The sequence below is a fragment of the Lissotriton helveticus genome, chromosome 9 (genome assembly GCF_964261635.1).
Source record: "Lissotriton helveticus chromosome 9, aLisHel1.1, whole genome shotgun sequence".
NCBI lineage: Eukaryota > Metazoa > Chordata > Amphibia > Caudata > Salamandridae > Lissotriton > Lissotriton helveticus.
The window spans coordinates 642,831,642-642,855,993 of NC_136070.1; the positions used below are offsets into that span (position 1 = coordinate 642,831,642).

The 24,352-nt window shown below is 44.7% G+C and overlaps 1 protein-coding gene across 3 annotated transcripts in view; it reads right to left on the minus strand.

Moving 5' to 3' along the window:
• The window catches only part of PCNX3 (pecanex 3), a 713,235-nt gene that overhangs the window by 548,235 nt on the left and 140,648 nt on the right, over positions 1-24,352 (minus strand). For all 3 annotated transcript variants that reach the window (XM_078660716.1, XM_078660718.1, XM_078660717.1), the window contains exon 6: positions 7,958-9,601. In XM_078660716.1, coding sequence (XP_078516842.1) covers positions 7,958-9,601 — 1,644 coding nt within the window. The remainder of the gene's footprint in view (positions 1-7,957; positions 9,602-24,352) is intronic.

The window sequence follows — 24,352 nt, forward strand, 5'->3', positions numbered from 1 at the left end:
AAGCTTGATCGTCTTCTTCGATCGAAATCTGGAACAGGCCATACAGTTGGCCTCGTCGTGGTCCGGCGACAGGCACTTGTTGCACACAGGATGGACGTCGATGTGTGGGTACTTGGATCCACACACGGGACATTTCTTGAATGGACTCCGCTCCATGCCGACGAAGTCTTGCTGCGTCGACTAGGTCCCGATCACCGAAGAGTCTCACGACCCCCCCGGATATCCGACTCCACGAGCTGGAAGATAGACGGGACCGAACGCGAACAATACCGACGGTGCCAAGAAGGCCTTTTGGCCTTGAGAAAGTATTTATACGATTCCGAACAGGGGACGTCGAAATCACATCCGAACCCAATGGCGGAAAAAAACAATCTGGGGATGGAGTCGATGCCCATGCGCACTGTAGTCCAGGGGAGGAGCCACCTATCTCGTGATACTTCGAAGACTCTTCCAGGACAACAATGTGCAATCATCCGGACCCAACAATAGGCGGCGATCTATGCTACAGATATGAATTTAGCAGCCCACATGCCTCGAACCTATCAGATCTCCTAAAATCCTGCAGACAATAAGGTTCACGTTTCCTTCTAGCACGAGAGGATGTTCTTTCCCTTCCTATTCTTCTAAAAGTCCTGCAATCCCTGGTATAAACATGGAACCTCCATTGCTAACTCCACTACTCTAGAGAACCACACACAGTGTTCCAAAACGGATTTACCAGGACAATGCTGCATTGTTCCTCCGTACGTTTAATAACACCTTCTGAATTAGAGCAAATGGAGGGAACGCATAGCAATTCTTTCTGTTCCAAATTTGAAACAAAGCATCCACTGCCAAAGCCTTGGGGGTCCTGCCTCCAATTCTAATACTGATCTACCTGAAAAGGCAGTTTGCTGGCAAACATATCTATCTGAAAAGGGCCCCAACAATTCGGAATCTTTTTGAAAACCCCCGGATTCAACTTCCAGTTGCTGGAATCTCAAGTTCCAATCTGCTCTCTCGTTCTGATGAACCAGAATAAACTCTGCCTTCAACAGAATCTTCAGACTCCAAAAAAATACCAATTTCTTTGGCTAGATCTGCAAGTTGTTTTGATCTTGCTCCCCCTAGATGACAGATATAGGATACTGTTGTGAAATTGTTCATTCAGATGAATACAACACTGTTCTTTAGATTGGCCCTGAAGCTCAAAGCGTTCCGACCTGCCAATATCCCCAGGCAATTTTTGAGTAAGGGAGTTCCTCCTGGGACCACTTGCCCCCCAGATTCCATCTCTCCTAACGATGCACCCCAACCAAGGTTATTTCAACTATCGTAAACTGCAGGACCTTCCCAAAAATTGCATTGTCGTTCCAGACGTCCAGGTTGCTCAATCCCCATTGAAGGTCCTCCCGAGCCCCCAGGCAGAGGAACTGTATCTGCGTACCATAGACCTTTCCTCATCCCAAGGATTTAATCCTCTGAAGAGTCCTTTAATGCAACGGACTTGGGAAAACTGCTTGAATGGAGGACGACAGAATACCAACCCCTCTTGCAAGACCTCTCAAACTCACCACATCCTTTGATAGAACATTAGCTACCTCCTTCTCGTCAATTTTTTCTGAGGGAGACACTGTTGTGTCATATTTGTATCGACTTGAAACCCCAGAAACTCCAAACTCTGCATAGGAATCATAACTAGCTTCTCCACATTGTTATTGAACTCTAGAGCTTTGAAGAGATACATTGACCAGTTCAGGTGCTTCAGCAACTCCCCCTGATCTTGAGACATCAGTAAAATGTTGTCTAGGTAAATCAATAAACGTACTCCTCTCCTTCTCAAGAAGGCAACAACTGGCTGCAGGACTTTGGTGAAACACCAAGGGGATGATGAGAGGCCGAAGCGAAGACCACAAAACTGGTACAGTATGCCGCTCCATCTGAACCGTAAATATTTATGAGAATCTGGATCCCTAGGAAATGTTAAATAGGCGTTTTTGAGATACCACTTCACAAGTCAGTCTTTCTTGCAAAATGTCCCTCTAAAGAAGGATTCCTTCCATCTTGAAGTTCCCGTAAATCAGAAACCTGTTTAGTTATTTTTAAATGTATTACTGGACGTCAGCCCTTGTCCTTTTTCTTTACTAGGAAAACAGTACTTGCAAAACCCTTTCCTGACTTCGTCACCTTGCAAATTGCTCATTTGAGCAACATTTGCGCCATCTCTGAATCTACCGGTGCTGATTGTTCCTGATCTAGGGACAAATCGCTTGGGCCAACACTCTTGGTAAGGTAGTTGGGAAAACTCTATTTTGAAACCCTTCACGGTCTGCAACAGCAAGGAATACTTTGTTATGCTGACCTATTTTGGAAGTAATGACGTGATCTCCCCCTAACTTTAAATGGGAAAAACCAACTGGCGGGGAGACTCTTACCTAAATCTATATTTTCCCTGCAATCTACCTCGGATTGCCTCTCGAGAGAGAACGGCATCCTCTTTGCAGGAAGAAGTTGTTGCTGGCATGGATGCTTATTCCGTCCCTCGCTGGTCCGGACAGTAGTATTGGGACCTTTGTTGCCCACGGCTGACAGCCAGTCCCCTCATGTCAGCCCTTTCAAAAACTGTACCGCTGAACATGCGCTTAATGTTTTTGTGCCTTGCTGAATGCAGTGATGGTTGGAACATACTTGCCTACAGTCTTAATAAAACTCTCTCCAAAGAGTAGGTAGTTTAGGTCTCCATGCGTCTCCTTATTAGCAAGGTCTACCAACTTTAGGTTCATTCTCATTAAAATAGCTCTCCTTCACTCGACAATTAAACCGTCATTGGCATTGCCGAACGGGCATAGAGCCCGCTGGCTCCATCCACAGAGAAGCTCCACGTCCACAAGCACACCCTTATAGGCTTCATCAGCCATATCTAATACTCTCGCCAACTTTCCCAGAGTGTCTAATACCCTATCTTGATACTGGTTAAGGCAGCGTTTAACACCCTTCCTGGGATCTCTCCCAGTCTTAAAGAGGAAGGTTAACAACTCTGGGTCCAAATTAGGAGTAATTCCTGACTTGTTATCCAGGAACTGCCTGGGACTTTCCGCTCTCATTAGATTCTGCGTCTCCTTGTCAAGGGACTTGCAAAATCCAATATTTAATAAAGGATCCCATAGGGTCCATAGGCAATCAATATGACAGCCCTCGGGTTTGTAATGCAGGTAGGAATGAACAGTTCCACGCTAGAAGGGTCTCTATTAGCCTTTGCACTAGAAGGCTGGTCTAGGTCCTCGTCAATGAAATCCCTGTCCAATGTCTCCAGAGGGTCAAAAACATACTCCTCTGCCTCCTCCTCAAATTTTCATTGCAAATGGATATTCTTCATCATCAGTTTCAAAACTGCGGTCCCTTGTGCTATGAAGGCCACTCATTCTCTTTGTGCCACGAGGGACTCCCATGCTAATTGCTCCAAGATGGCTGCACTTACTCATTGTGCCACTGTGGGCACCACTGTCATCTATAGCACTCAGACTACCCAAAGACTGATCTCGCTCTTTTGCCGCACTCAGGCTGCCCACAGATTCTACTTCGTTTATCAATGTTTTGTCTTTCTAGAGGCCTTACCATCTTTCCTAATTAGGAGTGTTTCGTCCTCTGAAAGTGGTAAAAATGATTCTTAGCAGGAGAAACCCTCTTTCTCTTACTGAGAACGGCTTCTACCACTTCTTTCTGTGAAGACTTAAATTCCCTCTCAAAGTGCTCCTTAAATGTATCCTCATTGAGGGGAGGGTCAGAAGTTCCTGCATCTCTTTCTCAGACATAACTGTCAGAGTTTGGGCACACTAATCTAAGAGTATTCATTTGATATTTACCTTGCCCTCCTTTCTCAACCCGATTTTTTTCTTTATTTTTTTTTTACTTTTTTTGATGGATTACCAAAAATCCAAAGAAAAATAAAGTAGTCAACTGACCGTAACGCTCTGCTGTTCGGGACCTTTAGTAGCTCACGCTGCTCGCGTTGCCATGGCAACGTGTTACGAGACAAACGTTACACGCAAAGTGACAAAACCGAATGAAACATGGCCCCTATTTTTCAGTCCAGTTTTAATTGCAATGCTTAAATGTTCCCAAGAGCAAGTCTAAAAAATTTCCAACAAGTGCTCCCGAAGCAGCAAGTCTGCAATGTGAGTGGAGGTGCTCCTCACGGAAAACGAGAGAATGCCTCCTGCTTCTTTCCTAAAAATGGAGTGAGGAGGATGCACTCAAGTCCGCGTGTCTCTTAAAAGTTGCGCAGTAATGGCACAGGACACCGGGAGGCCGCGGACTGCAACCAGGGCCCTAGGGGCACTGAAAATTGGAGTAAAACAAAGTCAAACAGCGGCAGAAACCACTACCTGTGGAGTGGTAATGGAGACAAGCGGTGATTTCGAGGGATGATGCGGAGGGAAAATCTAATAAATAATTAATTTTCCCTCTGCATCGTCCGTCAGAATCCCCCCACCCAGCCCCACCAATGTTACCTGCATGGACCGCGGCTGAGAAAAATATGTCAGCATGTGAAAAACTGGATAGGCCGTGAGTGCAAGGAGCTCTTCACAAGTGGATGGATCATGGAAGGAAGAGGACATGGTAACCGTTTTATTTATGTGTAAATCTGTAGTGACTTTAGGCATAAAAATTGGGTTGGTCTTAAAAATCAGCTTGTTTTTAGTGAAGCAATGATCTGGTTCCTTCCTGGTGAAAGCCTGCAATTCTCTTACTCTTCTTACTGAAGGAAGAACAAGCAGAAGCATGGATTTCCACAAAAGGATTTTCAGATGTACCCTATGGATGGGTTTGAAAGGAGGCAGCATGAGTTGGTTCAACACAGTGTCGAGCGCTCAGGTGCGTAGGCCCCTTCAGCGGTAAATGTGGGACAGCTAAAAGCTGAAAATAGATTACTGTTGATGAGGTGGTTACTGCCAGGTATGACGGAGGCTTGCCCTCGTTACCTATCACAGTAATAAATGTCAATTCAGGGGACCATTTAATAAGCTAAAACTAAGATTAATTTAGCAAAATAATAGAAGAAAACCGGATCATTAGCTTGAGTTAACTCATTCGTGGGACATTCAAAAGACTGGCTACACTTCACTGCAGTAGCTTGGTGTTCAGGGCCTTTCGGTGAGAGAACTACTTATCAATTGTCATCACAATAAGAAGAGTGAGGGTGAAGAGTCCATCATTGCTGCGAGGACAGGCCTGATCAAGTGGTCATCCTATTACACGGCCTCCTACATTAGGGCATGCCCATGGGTTCCATTTAAGGAGGACTTGCATAAAATATCACCAGGAGAGTAAGCCAAAAGAAAAGCCAGAGCAACAGGCTGTCTGAAGAGCAATGAGAGGCAATGCAGCAAAGCAATAGACTCAATGAGCGAACAAAACCGACCCTGGTCCTCAAGAGCTCAAGTGCTGGCCCGCCAGATTTGAGAAAAGGATACTGACCGGTATTAGGCAGATCCCAGCAAATGGGTACAGCCTTCAAGCATTGGTCTACATCATATGTGCTACCAATATACTCAGGAGCCACCTTACATAACCAATGATGAAGGAATGTTATAAGACTGAGCAGGGATACACGAGATCAATATGCATGTATGGCAGATTTCCTTTGGTGGGACAACTTGTTTAAGGCTTTTCATGTGTTATTAAAGAATACACCTGGGTGGTTTCTGACATTGTTAGCATCTTACCCTAAAGACTAATTCATTCAGCCTGTTCACTCGGCATAACGTTTCTAAATGTCACTCTGTAAAGTGTATTTCTTTTTTCATCTATGTTCCTTCAGATGACAAGTGGGGTGTCCAGGTCATCAACGATTACCCCATTCTAATATGCAGATCTAGAGACAGTACCCCTGGCATTAAATTGTGGGAATTGAAGTGAAAAGAGGGGCTATTTGGGACAGGGAAAATTTGGTTACCGAATCGTATTGTGGCATACCCCTACTGTCAACCTCTAATTACATTCTTACTCCATTTCAATGACTGGCTCTATACCCAGCATTTAAGAGCTCCCAAAGTACAAATCGTTCATTGGTATTTTGTATGCTGCTCTACTATGGGTTTCAAATGTCTGCAGCTTTTGTTTACCAAGATAAAGTCCAGACCCCGAGAACCCTCTGAAGCAAGAAGAAAGGTGCAGATCTGGAGTAACTTTACAAAATCAGAGTCCCATTATTTTATCACCCGATTGGATGGAATTGGGCCTTTGTACTTTCCAAAATTGTGGCATAGAATGACCGCATTATGCAAAAAATCTATCACATCAACTGTGTTCATTTATTTCTACAGCCTCGAGATGTTTATTACATAACTAACACCTCTAGTGATAAACAAGTCTCTCCATTACTAACACATCCAGAGTGCAACAGTTGGTTAATTACTCTATCCATTGAGTACACCATAGTTGATTGGCTTGCACTCTCAATTATTACAGCCACAGCAACCTAAAAAGCTCTGTTCCACTCTACTGGTGAACCCCTCAAACTGATAGTCTCTACTGGGAACAATTCAGGAGTTGAATGCCTAAGTAAATCATTAACACTCCTAGACTTCGAGTGGCTATTGTCAATGTGAAAACCTCAAACTGTATGGACAAAAATAGTCTGGCTACTTACAAATAATATCTGAAAACCAGAACAAATCTTCCCGCTGTGAACATCCCTTAAGATTTAATGGTTCATTCAGAATTAATATCCTAAGGAGTCAATAGCGTAATGCAATCTAACACCATCAGGGACCAAAAGCCCGTCTTTAATATTAACCTTTTCTAACATGCCAGGAAATGTGTGGCTCCATTTCTTTTTTACAAAGAACTTGGGCATTTAATGGAGCTAAACAATACAAACCTAATCTATTACTACAAACCTAAGGATTGAAGGGCTCTATTAATTGATGAAACCCCTAGCGAACAAATAGTTCCATTAATTACAAATAGATCCAGGACAAACCGACTCCATCTGATGCAAATACTTCACAGACAGAATGTTCTATTCAGGATTAATACCCCAGACAGGGGAAAAAATACACCCTTTACTATTACTAATATGTTCTATTTAACTATTCGGAATGGGTCAATCTTTTAACACCCCTCCATGGATAAAAGGGCTTTATCTAGTCCTAGCCCGAAGAGATTTTTGGCTTGAGCCATAATTAACATATCAGTGAAAGAATTGCTCTTGCATTATGTTACAATCTTATGTTATATATTTACACCTATTTACAACGTGATGTATTATTATATACACCTATTTACAACGTGCCCACCTTGGTATGTACCTATGTAACACATTACTATACACAAAACTAATTCTGTATGATTAATATGGGTGATCAATACCAAAATGTTTGGGATGTAATGTCTCTATCCATTACCAATACAGTAGTGTTTTCATTGTGTGCTTCATTATGAATACCTAATGGGCAGAATGGCTCTCAACGTTATTAACAATTCAGGGAAGGAATAGCTCTTTCTATTACTAATAGCCCAGGGAAGGAACAGCTCTATTCATTTCTAATAGCTCAGGGAAGATAGGACTTCATTCATTACCAATAACTCCGGGGAAAATGCTCTATGCGTAACTAACACCCCTGAGGGATTGATGAACTGCTGTGTCAATTACCAATTCAAACACAGATCAAATGGCTCACCATCACAAATGGAACTGTTACAAACTTTACTAACACTGCAATCAGTTAATAGGCAATTTATGATAAATACAAACAGAGAAATAATAGTTCTTTCATGGGGAAATACCACCAATTGTTCAAAGACACCATCCATCGCCAAATGTTTCTATGGATGACATCCATATCTATTACTAATCATATATGCATACAGTGATGTAATTGTTGGTCTCCAAAACAGTCCCAATACAGGTGGGCTGAAGGCAAACTAGGCAGGGTCAACATAATTTTGAACAATAAATATCAGCAATACTTACCACCTCCCATGGCACCCTCCTCCAAAAGCTCTCCTCTCCAGCCTGGCTGATTGGCCGAATGACCCCATGACCCTCCAAGAGATTCCAGCCGGTGTGCAAAACATTCCTGGGTGGAAAAATCCCCGACCCTGGACTCAAGGTCAGACTTGGACAAAGTCAGCACCCTACCACCATCAGAGGCTGGTGGCTTTAACGACTCCCCCTGATTGGCCGCTGTTGATGCACCACCGTCCATACTTAGAACACGAGCATGTGTTTTTGCACTAGCAGCGCTTGACGTCCTATGGGCGTACGTCCTTTTGGCTGGGCCCCCTTCTTGGTGAGTGGGGTCTAGCTCGTTTTTAGGGGCCCTTCGTTTGCGCTGCTGTGCGGTCTGACGCTCCATTTCAGGCGAGTAGCATGAAGTGCTGGAGGAGCTGTCGCTGCTGTAGTTGCGTTGGGAGCGTATGCTGGATGTCCGACTAATGTCACTGGCATCACTGGAGTCTTCGTCCTCAAAAAATGTCTCGCTGTATGCTTTGGCATCCAGGATAGTCCGCACTGGTGCATATTCCTGGTGATAAGCACAGTCAAAACTTCCACTTCCATGTCTTCTGGAAGGCTTCCGTCTGCCAGATTTGTGACCCGAGCCCTGCCGTAAAATGTTCAAATCTTTTGGACGTACCACCTGCTCCATTTCTGGCAGGTTTGTAAGTGCTGCCAATATGGGCTCCGAGAATCCAAGACAGCCAGTGTCTTTCACCAAACTTTCGGTCCTCAGTTCACTTTGCAAGTCTCTGCTTGTACGTTGGAGTTCGGACTCTTTTGTCCTTTCATCTGAAGAATTCTCATTCCCATGATCTATCAACGTGTCTGACTGAATCACAGTGTCAAAGGATTCCAATGTGTTTTGTGTGTCCTCATTTTGACTGGCAAAGCCATTCAATACACCACAGTCTTCATCGTCAGGCTCAGGAGATTTCAGAAGTTCACTGTCCGAAAGTGCATCTGTATCACTCTCCTCCCTAGTGGTAGCAGTGTGTAGGGAGTCTCCACCAGTGAGAGGATCTTGACCCGCCACGCCAGCCGGCCTGCCGGTATGGCCAAATGATGGGCTATCCAAATGTGTGGAGTTAGTCTTCTCACTTTTGTAACTACTAAGTGTGCTAGGAGTTTCCTTATCTGTTCCACTGAAACAACTGTCTGAGGACCCTGCTTTCTTTGGAACAGCACTCTCAAGGCCCTCTGAGGAACCTCTATGGTCCAGGGGCTTGTAATTGCCAGATCTACGTTTCTCCTTTCGGCTACTAGTCCTCAGTATGTTTCTGTTGGTCATAGAGAAGTTGAGGAAACCTTCGCTCAGTTCTGCACTCAGGCTGCTCTTGATAAGTGGGCTCATTGGGGTGTCAGCAATGCTTTCCGATTCGCTGGCGTGCCAGTTCGCAGCCTGTTGAAGTGCTGTTACTGCTGGTAACCTGTTCTCACGCGGCCTGCCACTTACTGGTGACTGATCTGAAGAGTCTGTACTCTGTATGGACTGAGTCTTTTTGATCGGGAGGGATGAGAGCCTTTTGCCTGCGATGGTGCTATACTGTTCCAGGTCTTGGAGAGATGGAACCTCTCCTGGCATGGTAATACCAGGAGGCCGAAGCTGATAATCACCAACTGTAAGGGAGAAAGTTACACAGTTAAAATATGATTCTCGGTTCATGTACAAAACTTTACAACCCAGTTTACCCTTAGTTTTAAAGGCTTTTAAATTTGCAAGACAACATCTTACCTCTTCCATACTCACTACTTACAAACATTAAGCAATCTCAACTAACAATCAATAATCTTGGAACATTCAGTCTTAAGCAAATCAATACGATTCTAACAATAACTTCCAATTGCTGGAACAGGCAGGTTTGGGGATACTAGTACTGTAATAACATTTTCACTTAGAGATCTCAGACTATCAGTATTTTCTTTCAGTTTTGCCTGAAAATGATCTTCATTAAAGCAATCTTCCTCTGGCACCAGTGTCTTCCGACTTGTTCCCCATAGTTGCTGGCTTTCCCCTCGCAGCCAATCCTTTAGTATCCTTTACTAAATACAAATTTGCTTTAAAATCCCTTTGATATTATTGCCTACATACCCACAATGCAGTATTTTAGTTCACCTTGGACACAGAAGAAAGTACCCACCACTTCCTTTCTACTGGATCACTACAAGTATTCGCCAGCCACTATTATATGGATTTCAAAGTCAAATGATGTACTTGCTGGCAAAGGGAATGGCTCCTCTCCTAATTTACTCTACAGATTCGCAATCTTTTATTTCTGTACTGTGCTGTATACCCCTTGCTACATTGATGAAGCTGATTTTCCAACCTAAATTACTACAGAATATTAAGGAAAAGGAAAAAAGAAAATTGCTAATTACGCCACAACTATAGAGGTTTATTTTTCTGCATTTGGAGTTCTTCAGCGCCTGTAACTTTGAGAGATTCACATGGTCGAAGTATTCCGCCACATCAGGCTAGGAACTACTCAGAAGTAAATGTTTAACTATAAAAATACAGCAAATAAAACTGAAACAGCCATAGACCACTGGTAGTCCATCCACTTCATTATGTAACCCGAAACTTAGGCTAATAACTTGGAGAAGCTAAGACCTCCAACAATCCTCAGAGGTATAAAGTGTCAGATTTGCATTGCTAGTCTAGGAGACTGCTAGTAGCTTAATGAACGGGAAGGAGGGCAGGTGCATGTAATCTATGGAAGATGCCAATGCTGATGGACCATAGTAACTGTAAGGTAACGTTTGCTTCTGAGCCTGCGAAAGTTTCATAGATTCATATGCCAGAATTAGGATTATGAAACAGTAACTCGCAAAATGCAGTTAGTAGAGCTGGAAATTAGGCTCACCTTAGTGAGCCAGGTTGAGGCACACCACCTGTCCAACCACCATATAGGATTTAGACTGGCTATCCAGTCAGTAATGCTTGGAAAAGGTAAGGCAAGAAGCCCAGGTTGTTTTTTTGCATATATCCGTAAGTGCTCTGCTTCGAAGTCTGACAGGAAGCCCAGCTTTGCCATGACAAGAGGAGATACAAGCTATAATACATCGAGCAATGCTTCGTTTTAAAAGAGGGCAACCTTTGTTGGAATTTCCGTAAGAGATGAAAAACTGACCTGTCTTTCGTCCTACTAATGTAACAAAAAAATAAGTTCTCTTGGTTGAAGTTAAAATGCAGGTGTTTTGAATTTGATATGTAAAATAGACAGCATATTGATATATGCTGGTTAACTATTTGTCAAGCTTCTGTCTATACTGAGTTACTTAAACATTTATTTTGTGTTCTGTACATTGTCAGCTTCAAACTTTAATGAAAACTGTTAAAAGAAATGGAGGAAAAAATGTTGGGCAATTAATTTTATTGCCTCATATGGACTTACATTGGGACATTAAGCATGAATCGAGGATTGGCTCAAAGTGTCAAGTAAGGCAGTTTAAACGAAAATGCCTGAACAACTTTATAGTGCCTCGTAGATATTACAGCTAGAAGAAACACTGTCTTTCATGACTGCATTTGAAGGGTGGTCTTGTGTATGCGTTCAAAGAAATCTAATGACAGCAACTAGCAGTGTGTTGCGCCAGCGGATATTTTGTCAGAGGAGGAAAAGCTGCAGAAGAAAAAGTTAGTTACCTTAATCTTTCTGCAGATTCTTTACCATACTCCATTCAAGGCTCCCGCAATGAGAATCCTACCTTACCCTTCAGGTTCACATCGCCAGAGTATATTAGGTGCCAACCAGTGCAATTGTGCAAGTTACTAATACTTAATGCATGCTCCATTAAAGTGCATGCACAGGAAAAGAGTCACAACAAAAAGAGCTAGAACAGAGAAAAACACAGCTCATGATGTCTTTGCACACCTTAGAACCATATTAATCAGCATCAATAAATTAGGGAAGAGGGAGGGTGGTGAGGAATCTGTAGGAAGATTATGTAACCAACAGGCAGATCATGAACAAAGATAATGTGATGAATCTGAAGGTCTTCCGACAGAGGCAATTTTCTGCAGATTTCTCCCCTTGTGAATGAATCTCAAAGCAGAAACTCAGAGGATGTGGGATTAAATGGTACTGGATAACTAAAGAAGTCATGCAACACAGCATAGACAAAAGTATTCATAGTTTCTGACCGGCACTTTCAACAATGCAAAATTACTACTTTTCAACCCTTTTGTTAAATACTTGGTAAATTCTTATCTTGCCCCAAAATATTCCAAGAGTATAGTTACAATAGTAAATAAGCCTCCTGGACTCTTCGGGGGGAGTGCTGCTCTTTCTTCAAACATTCTATGACTGGAGTTAGAACATCAAATTTGGCCTCCAGGTGTCCGCCACGTCAACTGCTGCCATTAGGGTACAACTGAAGGCAAGAAACAAACATGCAGGGCAAAGTACCAGTCACAGAGTGCCTGAGACGTGAGGTAGCTTTACTTGACAAAAGTTTGCAAGGAGGACCAACTCTGCTGCCCGGCAGATGTTGGCAACTGTTCCTCATCCTTGGTTAGGTGTGGAGGAGGTAATAAACAAGGAAGTAAGCTGGCCCACATGAAATGCACAAACCAGCTTGGGTAAGGTGGATGGACTGAGAGGAACTGAAGGTTTTCAACTCTAAGAGCAGAAGTAATTGGCATGAACAGAATAGCTTTTGGAGTAAAAAGCTTAACCAGAATACTGTGCACAGACTCAAAAATGTCATTCAGAATGTCAATCCAAAATTCAAATCCCACTGAAGAACAATAAATGGAGTGGTACGACACAAGCAAGGCAAACCTTTTAGAAACCATAGTAGCACTCTAAACCTAGAAGGCTAATCAAGCAGACACATCTAATAGAGAAAGTGAGCCAGGTAGCATTTGTCACCACCGCTTGACACTACTGTTTTAGTGATAGTGAAAACTTCAATATGTCAGACAGTGAGATGTAAAGGGACTCATCACTGAACATATGTGCTTCAGTGGTCTTCGAATATAGATTTGGTAGCGGACTTCCTTGCTGTCAAAATGTCTGAGACTTCCTTAGACTCCAAAACTGTTCTAGCTCGCACCTCAATCTGCACATGTGCAGTCACAGTATATGAAGTGGAGGTCTGACCATCTTCCTGTGAGAGAAGGTCTATTCTGTCGGCATTCAGTGCTTGGTCTCCTTTCACCCTCCTGCTCTTAGAGACCTACCAGATCCTACTCTCCTTGCCTGAAGAATTTAAAATCAGCAGCATTTTATCCTTCTGCGCTGTCTGCAGTATTTTTCACAGACGAAATGAATGGTAAAGCCTAACCTATAGCAGGCCCAGAGAACAGATAAACCAGAAGGGATCCTCGGCGGATCAACATGAGAGTGTTTAATGCACAAAAAACATCTGACAATTGCTATTCCGGACCCTGAAGAAGAGGTCCAAGAATGGAAACTGCAGTCTCGAGAAGATAGTTTGTTGGAGGACCACGAATGGGAGCTACAGTCCAAAGTGATAGAAGCAGAGGGAGGCTCAAATTGAGGGAGGCTGTGGCATGAATCACTGCTGGGAAGATTCCCTGTCACTGTACCTAGTTCCACAGGCTAATTTCCTCCCAACAAAGGGTCCATGATCCCATGCCGCCCCGTTGGCTGATCTAATGGTTAGTAGTTGTCTTGTCTCACAGAATCTGTATGCTGCTCCCTGAGATGGAAGAGAGAAAGACCTTTAGACGAAAGAGGACCACTTTCAGCTTTAACACGTTTATATATAGGTGCTTCTCTGACATTGATCTAAAGCTCTACGTCATGTCACCAAGATGAACACCTCAGCCCTGCAAGGAGGAATCCATGACCAAGGTAATCAAACCCGGCTGGTGTGTGAATGGGCGGTTCCTCTAGCAGCTGCAGGAGCCCATCACCCCTTGCAGATATGGATGCACTGACTTGAAGATCTGTAACCAAGCCAAGATCAATTGGAGGACTCTTAACCGCCATCTGGCAGGACATACTGATAGGATGTAGAAGGCTATGCAGCATAGGCGGCATAAGACATGCTAAACAGGCAACTAGGCAACATCAGAAATATCAACCAATAATTAACATCCTCTGAGGAGGAGGAGGAGGAGGAGGAGGAGGAGAGGCTATAACTTGACCTGCATAAAGGATGTCTAATTAAAGGTTAACCTCTGTCTGCAAGAGTGATGAGCTTTTGGGCATTGAGGGTAAGGCCCAATTGTGGGAGTGAATCAATTTCTGCTAGTGATGTTCATTAACCTCTCCCCTGCTAATGACAAGGTCAGCTCGTCATGCAGTTTACTGGAGCTGTGCTTATGACAAGCTGACCTTGTCATGAACAATGGTATTTCTCGAGTACCAGCACCCAGCGGGAAAAGCCTTAGCATTCAAGGTGTTAATCAGCGTCAGGGACTCTGCTTTTGCCTGCAAGTCAGAAACACAAACTCCTGACCATCACAGGGAAGCCACAAAACCTCCCAGCACTTTTGTGAAGACACAAGTGGATGTTGTAAGTCCGAACGGTAAGATCGACCTGACTCAGTGACAGCATTTTCAATTAGTCCTCCTGAAAGAACAGAATCAGAAGGCAGATGCAAGCCAGAGCTCTAGCTATGTCCTTCTTGAAGATCAAGAAGGAAAAGCAGTACATTTGTTGACCTACTCTCTTTCAATCACCTTCTCTATTAGCATTCTCTATGAATAGGCGCTCACCATCAAAGGCCCGTCCATAAACCTAGTCTGGGCATCTCCTGAGAAACCAGTGGAACTTGTTTAGGCATACCAACACAAAGTGACAGCCTTACCCATCGACTGAACAACAGTACATGCCGCCATGATAGAGTCTCGGAGAGACTCATTAATATAAGCAGGGGATTTGTTATTGCTGCTGGAGATTGTGATAGCTTAGGTACAATGTTGTATTTCAATTTGAAGTGAATTTCAAAACGTCCTACATCTTCTGAACAACTGTTGTAAAAGATGAAACATCCTCAAAGCTGGACCAGAAAGCTAGACACACTCACCTTCTGGTGAAGTATCTAGGCCACTGGAATTTTTTTAAGACTATGTACATGCCAGCATCCACATTGTAAGGTGGCAGGAAGAGATCAGTTTCTGACCAATCATCCTGCATGAATCTGAAACCAACATATCCTCCTAACTGGAACACCACATAGTCTTGGGGGGAGGGGGGTGTTCACAATAGGGTATAATACCTTTCTCCAGTTACTCTCTGGCCGTGTCCTGTCAACCCAGTGAGTGCAATCTGTGTCAAAGAGGTGCCGAGTAAACGGGGTATGTTGCATTTGTCAGTTTAGACTTTGTCTTATGCGTTACGGCCCATTGAAGCTCAGCATCATTGTCAGAGCTGCCAGAGCCAGAAACCTCAAAAGAACAGTCTCCCTCTTAGAGAGTGCCCAGAGTCATCCTGAAGACATCAAGCCAAAAGCTGGAATGCCACAGCCTGACTCAACGGAGCTTCACCCAGACACTAAACTGTCCTGGGAGCAGGATTGTTTCCTTGAGGAAGAAGAACTAATCCTTCCTGTGGTGCTTTGTGACATTTGTGGCAAGATCTCATAGAACATTCACAGGTGGGTTGCTCCACTTTAGGGGATGGAGAGTACTTCCGAGTCTCCCTGCTGGCCTTAGCCAAAAATAGCTTGAGCCACTGCTCCCCAATGGCCTTCAGATGCATAGGTATTGAAGGCTGTGGCGTCATGGTGCGACCATCGTCACCATTTGCAGAAGTCATGGGGTTCCAACAGATATTATCTTGCAGCACCTTCAATAGGGTTTAAAGCCTGTAGCTTTCTGTGGAGACATCTGCCTTAGCAGCACACAGAGAATTATTTCGTCAGTCGAAGACAGAAAGCTACAGACCACTCAATAAGGCATGGAGAAAAGAAAACTATAACTGTGCATGAGCTGGTAACCCATATATATCACAATGATGCCACATTGTAAGGAAGTTCTGCATGCCACCACTTGGAGGCTCTGGGGGAAATTTCCAGAAGAGTCTGGAAAGAAATACTTAGAAGGTGAATAATCTGTATGAAGATGTATCCAACAGTAAAGTCCTCTCAAGAATTATTTTACTACGCTATTTGAGAATAGAGAAGGAGTCCTTAGATTATAGAAATATCTGGAAATAGTCACCTGATGTACTTTCATTTAGGAATCCTTTAAGACTGGCTCAGCTCAGGTATTGAAGGTAAGCCAATTCCTTATAACAACGAGGCACTGTAAGAGGAAAAACACCTTCAGAATAAGCCTAAGTGCAGAAGCATTTCGATTTCAGGGAATAGGCCTTTGCAGTGGATGCTGCATTAGCCACTTTAAGAATTTTTAGGTAGTTTGGTGCCTAGATAATCAAGTTCAGGGAGGGCAGATTATGAAATAGAAGTTGTAACTGGCTCTTGGAGATAAAATGTGAGCCCAGTTTGTATTGGAACAATGTGCCCACTTAAAGAATCATAAACAACAATGTAAGAGTGTTCGTAGCTCATCAAGAAGGACAAGATCTAGAGCACAAAGGGAAAAAAGGAGAGAAAAACAACACCCATTTGGTGTTATAGAAAGCCCTCACTCACCGACCTGGTCGGTGACATGCTTCATCATTGGGCCCCACTGGGAGTGGCCGAGTGCCACCCCAGTGTGCTTCAACGCCAGGTTTACTGCGGAGCGGGTAATGTGAAGTCGTGAGTGGCTAAGTGATTGTGTAGGTGAGAATAGAAAGTGTAGGTGGTGAGGTTAAAAATGTCTTAGTTGTATCAAAAAAAGTTTTATTGTCTGATCACTAGGACATATTAAAATATGTGTAGGAAAACTGAGCCAAATAAATTGAAAGGCTTGTTTCAATAGATTTACGTGCTGGTCAACATGTTTCTGCCAATGTTGGTGTTAGTTTACCTGGCATTCGTCAGGACCTATCATGTGCTAAACCCTGGCGGTATGGACACGCTAAGGCCCACCCTACCAAGGGACGTGAAAGTAAAAATTATGTCGAAAAAGTGCAGAAAAAGGTAAGGTACTCGCAAAATTTGGAGACCTTAAAAAGTTTTTTAAAAATGCACCTGTGGAAGGAAAGTAGACAGACACACATGAAAAGACATACAAACGATTAGATATCTTAATTCAGAGGCGTATCAGTTGTCAATGGTGACTCTGTGCTCCAGTGGTAAAACACACACACACACACGATGGGGACTAGCGATAAATTAGGACCCCGCCTGTGGGTATGTGCTGATCTGCGTGGATGTACAGCAGACCCGTGTTGCAATAGTCGATGGACTAAGCTTTAATCGATAGGTACAAAGTTGCGCCCATCAAGGCGCGTGAGTGTCTGATTGCGCCAGCAGCCAGTGAGCTAGGGGTGATCAAGCTCGAATAGATTTTAGCGGTACATAATAGAAACTGCGCTCGAAAAAGCGCGTGAGGAAAAGGGGAAGGATCAATGGGCCAAAGGCCAGTGACCCCTACTCTCTAATAAACAAAATAAAATGGTTCTCACTTTTCTGGTGAGATACTATCGCACCATAGACCTCGGGAGGGGGGTGGTGACGCACTTGGCACACCCTGGAAGGAGAGGGGAACAAAGGGGTTAACCTACAAAAAAGCGCAAAGGGGTACAATGTACTTATCTGGAAGCGATTCCTTCGCGTTACATGCACTTACGCCCTCAACGTCAAGCACCCGCTTGGTACCTGCATCTACCCTCGGGAACCGGGTCTCGTAGATGAAGGGCTGAGCCCGGTGCGAGGATAATATAGTCATAAAGCGAGGACGTTCACGTTTCCGGGGTGGGTGGTGCCCGTGTGGTAGAGCATGGCCAGAGCCGATCAGTGGCTACGCTCCGGTGAGGATGGACTCCTGTCTCGGAAAGACTAGAACGGTGAATGTCTATCTATCCAAGCTGCGGTTGAAACCTAAAAACTTTATTGAGTTCTGGGCCGGTGTTGAACGTGACACCTGGGCGGTGGGCAAAATAGCACTTAAAGAATCAACAGGTCCATGTGACAAAATTCCTTAGCTCATGCAGGTGCTTGTAGTATGAACATACATGGTTCTCTCTTTGAAATGAATTCTGCTGCGTGCCCATGTGCTACACTGTCCAATAACCAGCAACTGGATGAAATTTGACTTTAGACTGGAAGGTAGATCTGTACTTTTCACCATAGTATGTAAGATAAGGCAAGCGTGCTGCCCAGCAAGTCATGTATGCTGGGCCCTGTTCCAGCTTTTTGCTCTTGAGCTTGTTGAGAACGACTGACATCTTCCATTCTGCAAAGAGAACAGGGATTAAGAATACATTGAAACTACTGAAAATGGACTAAACTTGCCACATGTCCTGGCACATGATGTAGTACGAGATTCTTTAAAGTGTTGAAGAATATAAAACAATCTTGCCAAATTAATACGTTTTATTTGCCCACAGGGCATAATTCACAAGTTTTCCTAACCAGTGCTGTCCATTAAAAGACAGGTCTAAAACCTTAGACGGAGTTTCAAGCCGGAAGAATGCCCTTCAAAGGCAGCCACACCTTCGTAAAGCAGTCCCTGCTGCCACTTGGTCATATCAAGTAATTGAGGCATCAAAAGAAAGACATCAGTTAGTGCAGAAAAAGGAATTTGCTTGATCGACAACCTTCTAACAGCGTTTAAAGGAGTGGGGCAACATTGTGTTACAATTGTCTAACATACTTAGACAATATAATGCTTGCATTTGCTATTCTGATCAAAATTGCAGGAAAAATTACAAACCTTTTTCCCCCATCTTCAAAAATAACGGTGAGTCAGGACCACAAACAAGTGCTGATAGAATTCTTTGAATGCTTTTGTGCTGTGACAGATATCATTGAAGTCATTTTAATTTGATTCAGAAGGCAGGCGCGGTATCTGAAGATTTGTACTCCCCCCCCCCCCCCAAAAGGGATATCCAAAGAAAAACCTGGAGCTGAGTTTATGCATGATAATCCGTCTTCCCAAAGGGCCTAAGAAGAGACAGAATTTATGGGGCATTTAGATTTCCTTGAAAGAGAATAAAAAAAAAAAAAAGTCTGCCTGATGGATGCTATTGGAAGGTTGGATTTCTGCAATGCTCTGTCAGTCAGATATAGGTCTTTGAGCAGAGTGTTCTATGTGCCGGTTCAAGACTGACATCCTGCGCAGGTGTATATTTCACGGTAAGTATCCAGCCTATATCGCTTTGCAGATTTCCATTTACTTTCAGCAGTGGATAATGGAGTTGCCATGGTGCCATCTTTTACACACCAACTGAATGAGATAAACTAGTACTTGAAGAGGGTTGTTATTTGTATCTCTCCACTGAAGCATGTGCAAAAGGACTAATTTTCATTTGTATTAGCGGGGTCTCTGAGAAACCTATGCCTTAATCCTTGGAAATGACAAGTTCCAATTTCCACTTTTTAGTCCTCAAAGAGGACTGTTGAGTGTCATTCATTGCTGTAACCCACACAGGTGAACCAGATTTTAAAGCACAAAGTACATGACCCTTCTCATTGAGGGCCGAAATGCTGACTGTATCACAAACGCTGCAATCTTTGGGAACATGTCCAGAATTGTGTGGACAATAAGTGCATTTTGTGAAAGGGTCATCTGAATTGATGCTCCTCACTCTGCATACTGATCAAAGTTTGAAAAAAGGCCTGAAGTGTGAATGTGTGTCAGCCATAGGCACAAAGCTCCAAGGGCCCAACCTCCAAGTCACTTAAGGAGCAGCATGTGCATATCACCTGCAATGCGGGTGAGGAGAGGTCAAGTCAAAAATAATTAACTTTTAGACAAAAAGAGCAGAGCTCAAAGAATTCTCTGTAGTTCGGAAGATGTGTAGTAGAACAAAAAAGCTCCTCTGCCTCATTGAGCAGAGTTCAGGTCAGATAAGGAGGTGGACTAATCACAAGCAGTTTACAGCAGCTACAATGTTATTTACTGTATTTGTGTACTGTTCTGTTACCGTGGACAACCAAGGGTTCCCAGCCTGTCGTCAGGAGGACCTGGCAAGCCAGACTGCCTTCACTTCAGTAAACAAAAGAAATTCATTTTAATCCTTGCCTACTAACTCCAGTACACAATGGTACCAAAGCCAACATACATGAGTATGACTAGTCTTCATTTTAAACATATAAACTTGCCACACCGTAATACACTGTAATACACTGGAATGCAAACAAATATTGCAAGTAAAGACATCCATGTATATATTGCCATACCTTGGTTTTATTTCCAACTAATTTTCCGAAGGTGCCACTGTGAGAAAGTGCCCTGTTTCTGCATGTTTGCCCCCACTTTTTGCTGAATTGCTGATGTGCTTTGACTGAGTGTGCCCTGGGCTCCTACTAACCAGGTACCCAGGGCCTATATTCTTTCCCTAGAACTGAATTGAAGCCTAAATCCAATTGGCATCTCTGGTTACAGGTCGGCCCCTGGTAAATGGTACCACAGGTAGCCTGGGCACTGACAGAAGAAGGCCTCTAAGGGCTGCAGCATTTATTGTACCGCCCTTAGAGGTCCTGTACCTTCACACTCACACACTGCCTTTGCGGGCTGAGTGTTTTGGTGCAGAACAAAGTGAAGAGTCGATATGGCACACATCCCTGTGTGCCATGCCTATAACCTACTGCCCTGGCATAGATCAGCCACCCCTCTAGCTGGGTGCACTATACCAGTGGTGAGGGTACAGGTGCATGAGCCCTGTACCCCTACAGTGTATAAGTCCATTCTTTGACATTGTAAGTGCAGTGCTGCCATTAAGAGTATATGGTGCTGGGAGTTTATCATTGCAAACTCCACAGCACCAGAATGGCTACACTGAAAACTGTGAAGTTCGGAATCAAACTTCTCAGCACATTAAACCCACATAGATGACAGTGTGGGATTTAATTAAAAATGCACACAGAGGGCATCTTAGAGATGCCCCCTGAAAACTAGCCTACCACTAGTGTCCAGGCTGAGAAGCTGCTTTCAGCTGTCACCACCAGACATGTTTCTGGACCCCTGGGTTGACAGCCTGCTGCTATCGGGGGCCTGAAACAATGCACATCCTGGGACGAGGTGCCAAGCCTCCTCCCCCTGGATGGGCAGGGTCCACGAAGGGAAGCTTCAAAGGCTTGCTGTCTTTTTGAGCTTCTCCAGGCCACTTGCTGCTTTCAGCAATTGGCTCCCACTGGTTCTGACCCCCACTTTGGGCAGGAAAACCGGCGGGAAAAACAAGTGAGGAAGAGAGGTGTGCCCACCTCTGCCAACTCCACCCTTCAGGTGTAGGAGGCGTGGCGAAGCACAACTCTCAGACCCCGCCATCTTGGCCCCAACCAGTTACCTACCTGTAACACCCCTAAATCTAGTATATAGGGGCACCACTGAACCTCGCTTCCTCAGGCAAGAAGAATAGAAGAAGCTAACAAGAGGAAGACGCCCACTGACTTTGCCCCAGCGCTACCCGCCGGTCTCCACCTCGAACCTGCTCCTGCAAAATTACCGGTGTGTCCTGCAGCCAGCAACCTCGAAAACCTCGGAGGGCGTGCCTGCCTTCAACTACAAAGACTGACCCCCACTTTGGGCAGGAAAACCGGCGGGAAAAACAAGTGAGGAAGAGAGGTGTGCCCACCTCTGCCAACTCCACCCTTCAGGTGTAGGAGGCGTGGCGAAGCACAACTCTCAGACCCCGCCATCTTGGCCCCAACCAGTTACCTACCTGTAACACCCCTAAATCTAGTATATAGGGGCACCACTGAACCTCGCTTCCTCAGGCAAGAAGAATAGAAGAAGCTAACAAGAGGAAGACGCCCACTGACTTTGCCCCAGCGCTACCCGCCGGTCTCCACCTCGAACCTGCTCCTGCAAAATTACCGGTGTGTCCTGCAGCCAGCAACCTCGAAAACCTCGGAGGGCGTGCCTGCCTTCAACTACAAAGACTGTGTCTCCCGTGTACACCGGATTTGTTAATCACCAACCTCTGGTTCCGGTCTCAAACCACACCACTCTGCACCCGCCGTCCACGGCCAGAGCTCTAGTGGGCAAACACCACAAGGAGGTCTCCTCGGCGATCCTGACCAGAGATCCAGCTACCCCGGACCTGCCTCAAGCCTCCAGCTGACGCCTGCAGCTTCAAACCGGAAGGTACCTCCAACACGCGACCAGGAGCGGGTAAGAAGATCCGACCCTAAAAGGCACCCCTGTACAGACAACTTCGGCCTTGGGTGGCCCAATCGACTGTGCCTAATGAACCCCCAACATCCCAACTTACCTTTCGAAGTGGTGGTCGCACCCAGAAGACCTTCGTCCCAGAGCCTGCAGTGCCTTTGCAAACAAGGCGCCGGATGTCAAAACAGCACCCTGCACCGGGCTGCCCTAGTGCCGCTGAGGGTGCACCTTTGGGGCTACTTTGTTTCCCCATTTGCCCAGAGCTAAAGTTCAGGAGCTTTGCTCCCACAACCAAGTGGCCTGCTCGTCAGCAGCCACCTGCCGGAAGCACCCTGCCCCACATTGGGTCTCAGCAATGTGCACCCAGCTGACATAGTGCCGCTGAGGATGTAACGAGTGTGCATCCCTAACCCTGGGGGACCCCGAGTCTACCCCCAGAACCTCAACTCCTGCTACCGAATACTTACCCTAAAACTGATAACACTATTTTCCTCAATAGGATAACTTTGACTGGTTTTCTTTGAAAAGTTTTAAAGTGTTGAGTTTGAAAACCTAAAGAAATTCTTTAAAATTGTACTAACAAAAACGATTTTCCTTACCTCTTAACAGGAAATATACCAGTGTAGTGTCTAGGTATACTACTGTGTAAGAAAGGTAATCTCAAAAGTAACTTGACTGTAATTTTACTCAAAATCCTATACAAAGTATATGTGCTGTATTCTGAAAAGTATTGCATTATCAGTAACACTACTGTAATACAAAACAAAAACAATTGGTCTGAAGTTCAGTCTTTGGGTGTGTGAAATCATTTGCTGATTGAGTGTGTACAACAAATGCTTAACACTGTTCTATGATAAAGCCTTACTGCTCGGCCACACTACCACATATAGAGAGGAAGGTGCTATCTACTTTTGCCTCTGCCTACCTTTGGGGTTCCACTGGACTCTGTGCACACTATACCTCTCTTTGGTATAGTATATACAGAGCCAGCTTCCTACAGCCACCGATTTGTTACTCAGCAATCTTTGCCTCACAGCTGCAGCAGATGGTTGCAAGCAATTAGTCTGATGTCCTATTTAATCAATTTAAAAGAAATTACAAAAGCTACTATTTGATTGGCATCCATCTTTTCATGTTTATATTTTTTGCATTTATTTGCATGAAACAGCAACTATACAAAAAGTACAATATTTAGCAAAGAAGGATCAACAGAAAAGTCACTTTCCTGTAAAATAGTTTTGATAGATGAAGACTTGTGTTTTCCCTTGTTACATGTATCCCTCCCCTTCAGCTGTGGTCAGAAAGAATACATTGCTCCAGTAATTTAACATTTTAAGTGTCCACCATAAGCTGCTTGTCTGAAAGTCGACCATTTCACATTCTTGGGCAGGCTGTCTCTCGTGTTACTGAAGGACTCGGGGATCAGTGGTTGAAGAAACTAAGTGGAAGGAAAGGGTAGACTGAAGCAGTAGTAGGCAACACATACCCATACCTAACTAAGGAAAATTTGTTAGAGATGCACAGTCCAGGCAGTCTCTGTCCGTTCAGAAATGGCGCAGTGGGGGTTAAGGGTGGGGGATACCTTGAATGTGATCTCTCTGTATGCGGATGACGCCTTGTTTTACTTGACCTCCCCGTGTGAGTCACTGCCTGTCTTGCTGCGGCTACTGGATGGCTTTGGTGCAGCTTCAGGTCTGCATATAAATCTGGGAAAGTCCCTAATTTTCCCCCTGGCGGGTTATGGTGTGGTCCCGCACGTTGACCTCCCGCAGCTGGGATTGAAATGGGAGGTGGAGGCCTTCCGATATCTGGGAATTCAGGTGGCCAGGTCAGACGAGCAATTGCTGGCCCGTAACGCTGAGCGGGTGCTCCGCTCCCTGCAGCAGGCTGTGTCCTTCTGGAACACGCTTCCACTCTCCCCTATGGGACGGCTGGCTGTTGCAAAAATGGTAATACTGCCAAGGACGCTCTACGTCATGCAGAACTCTTTAAGTACGCTTCCCCCGCAAATATTTCGCACGATCAACACGTTGCTCACTTCGTTACTCTGGGCTGGCGGGCGTAGCAGAGTTGCGCTGCACACCGTTTTCCAGAGCTGGGAGGAGGGGGGCCTGGAGGCCCCGAGATTAGATCTCTATTACTATGCAGCCCAGCTCCTGCCGGCAGCGAGATGGTTCGCGGGCACGGATAATTGGGAGTTGGGCCTCCTAGCGGGCAGAGCAGATGAGAA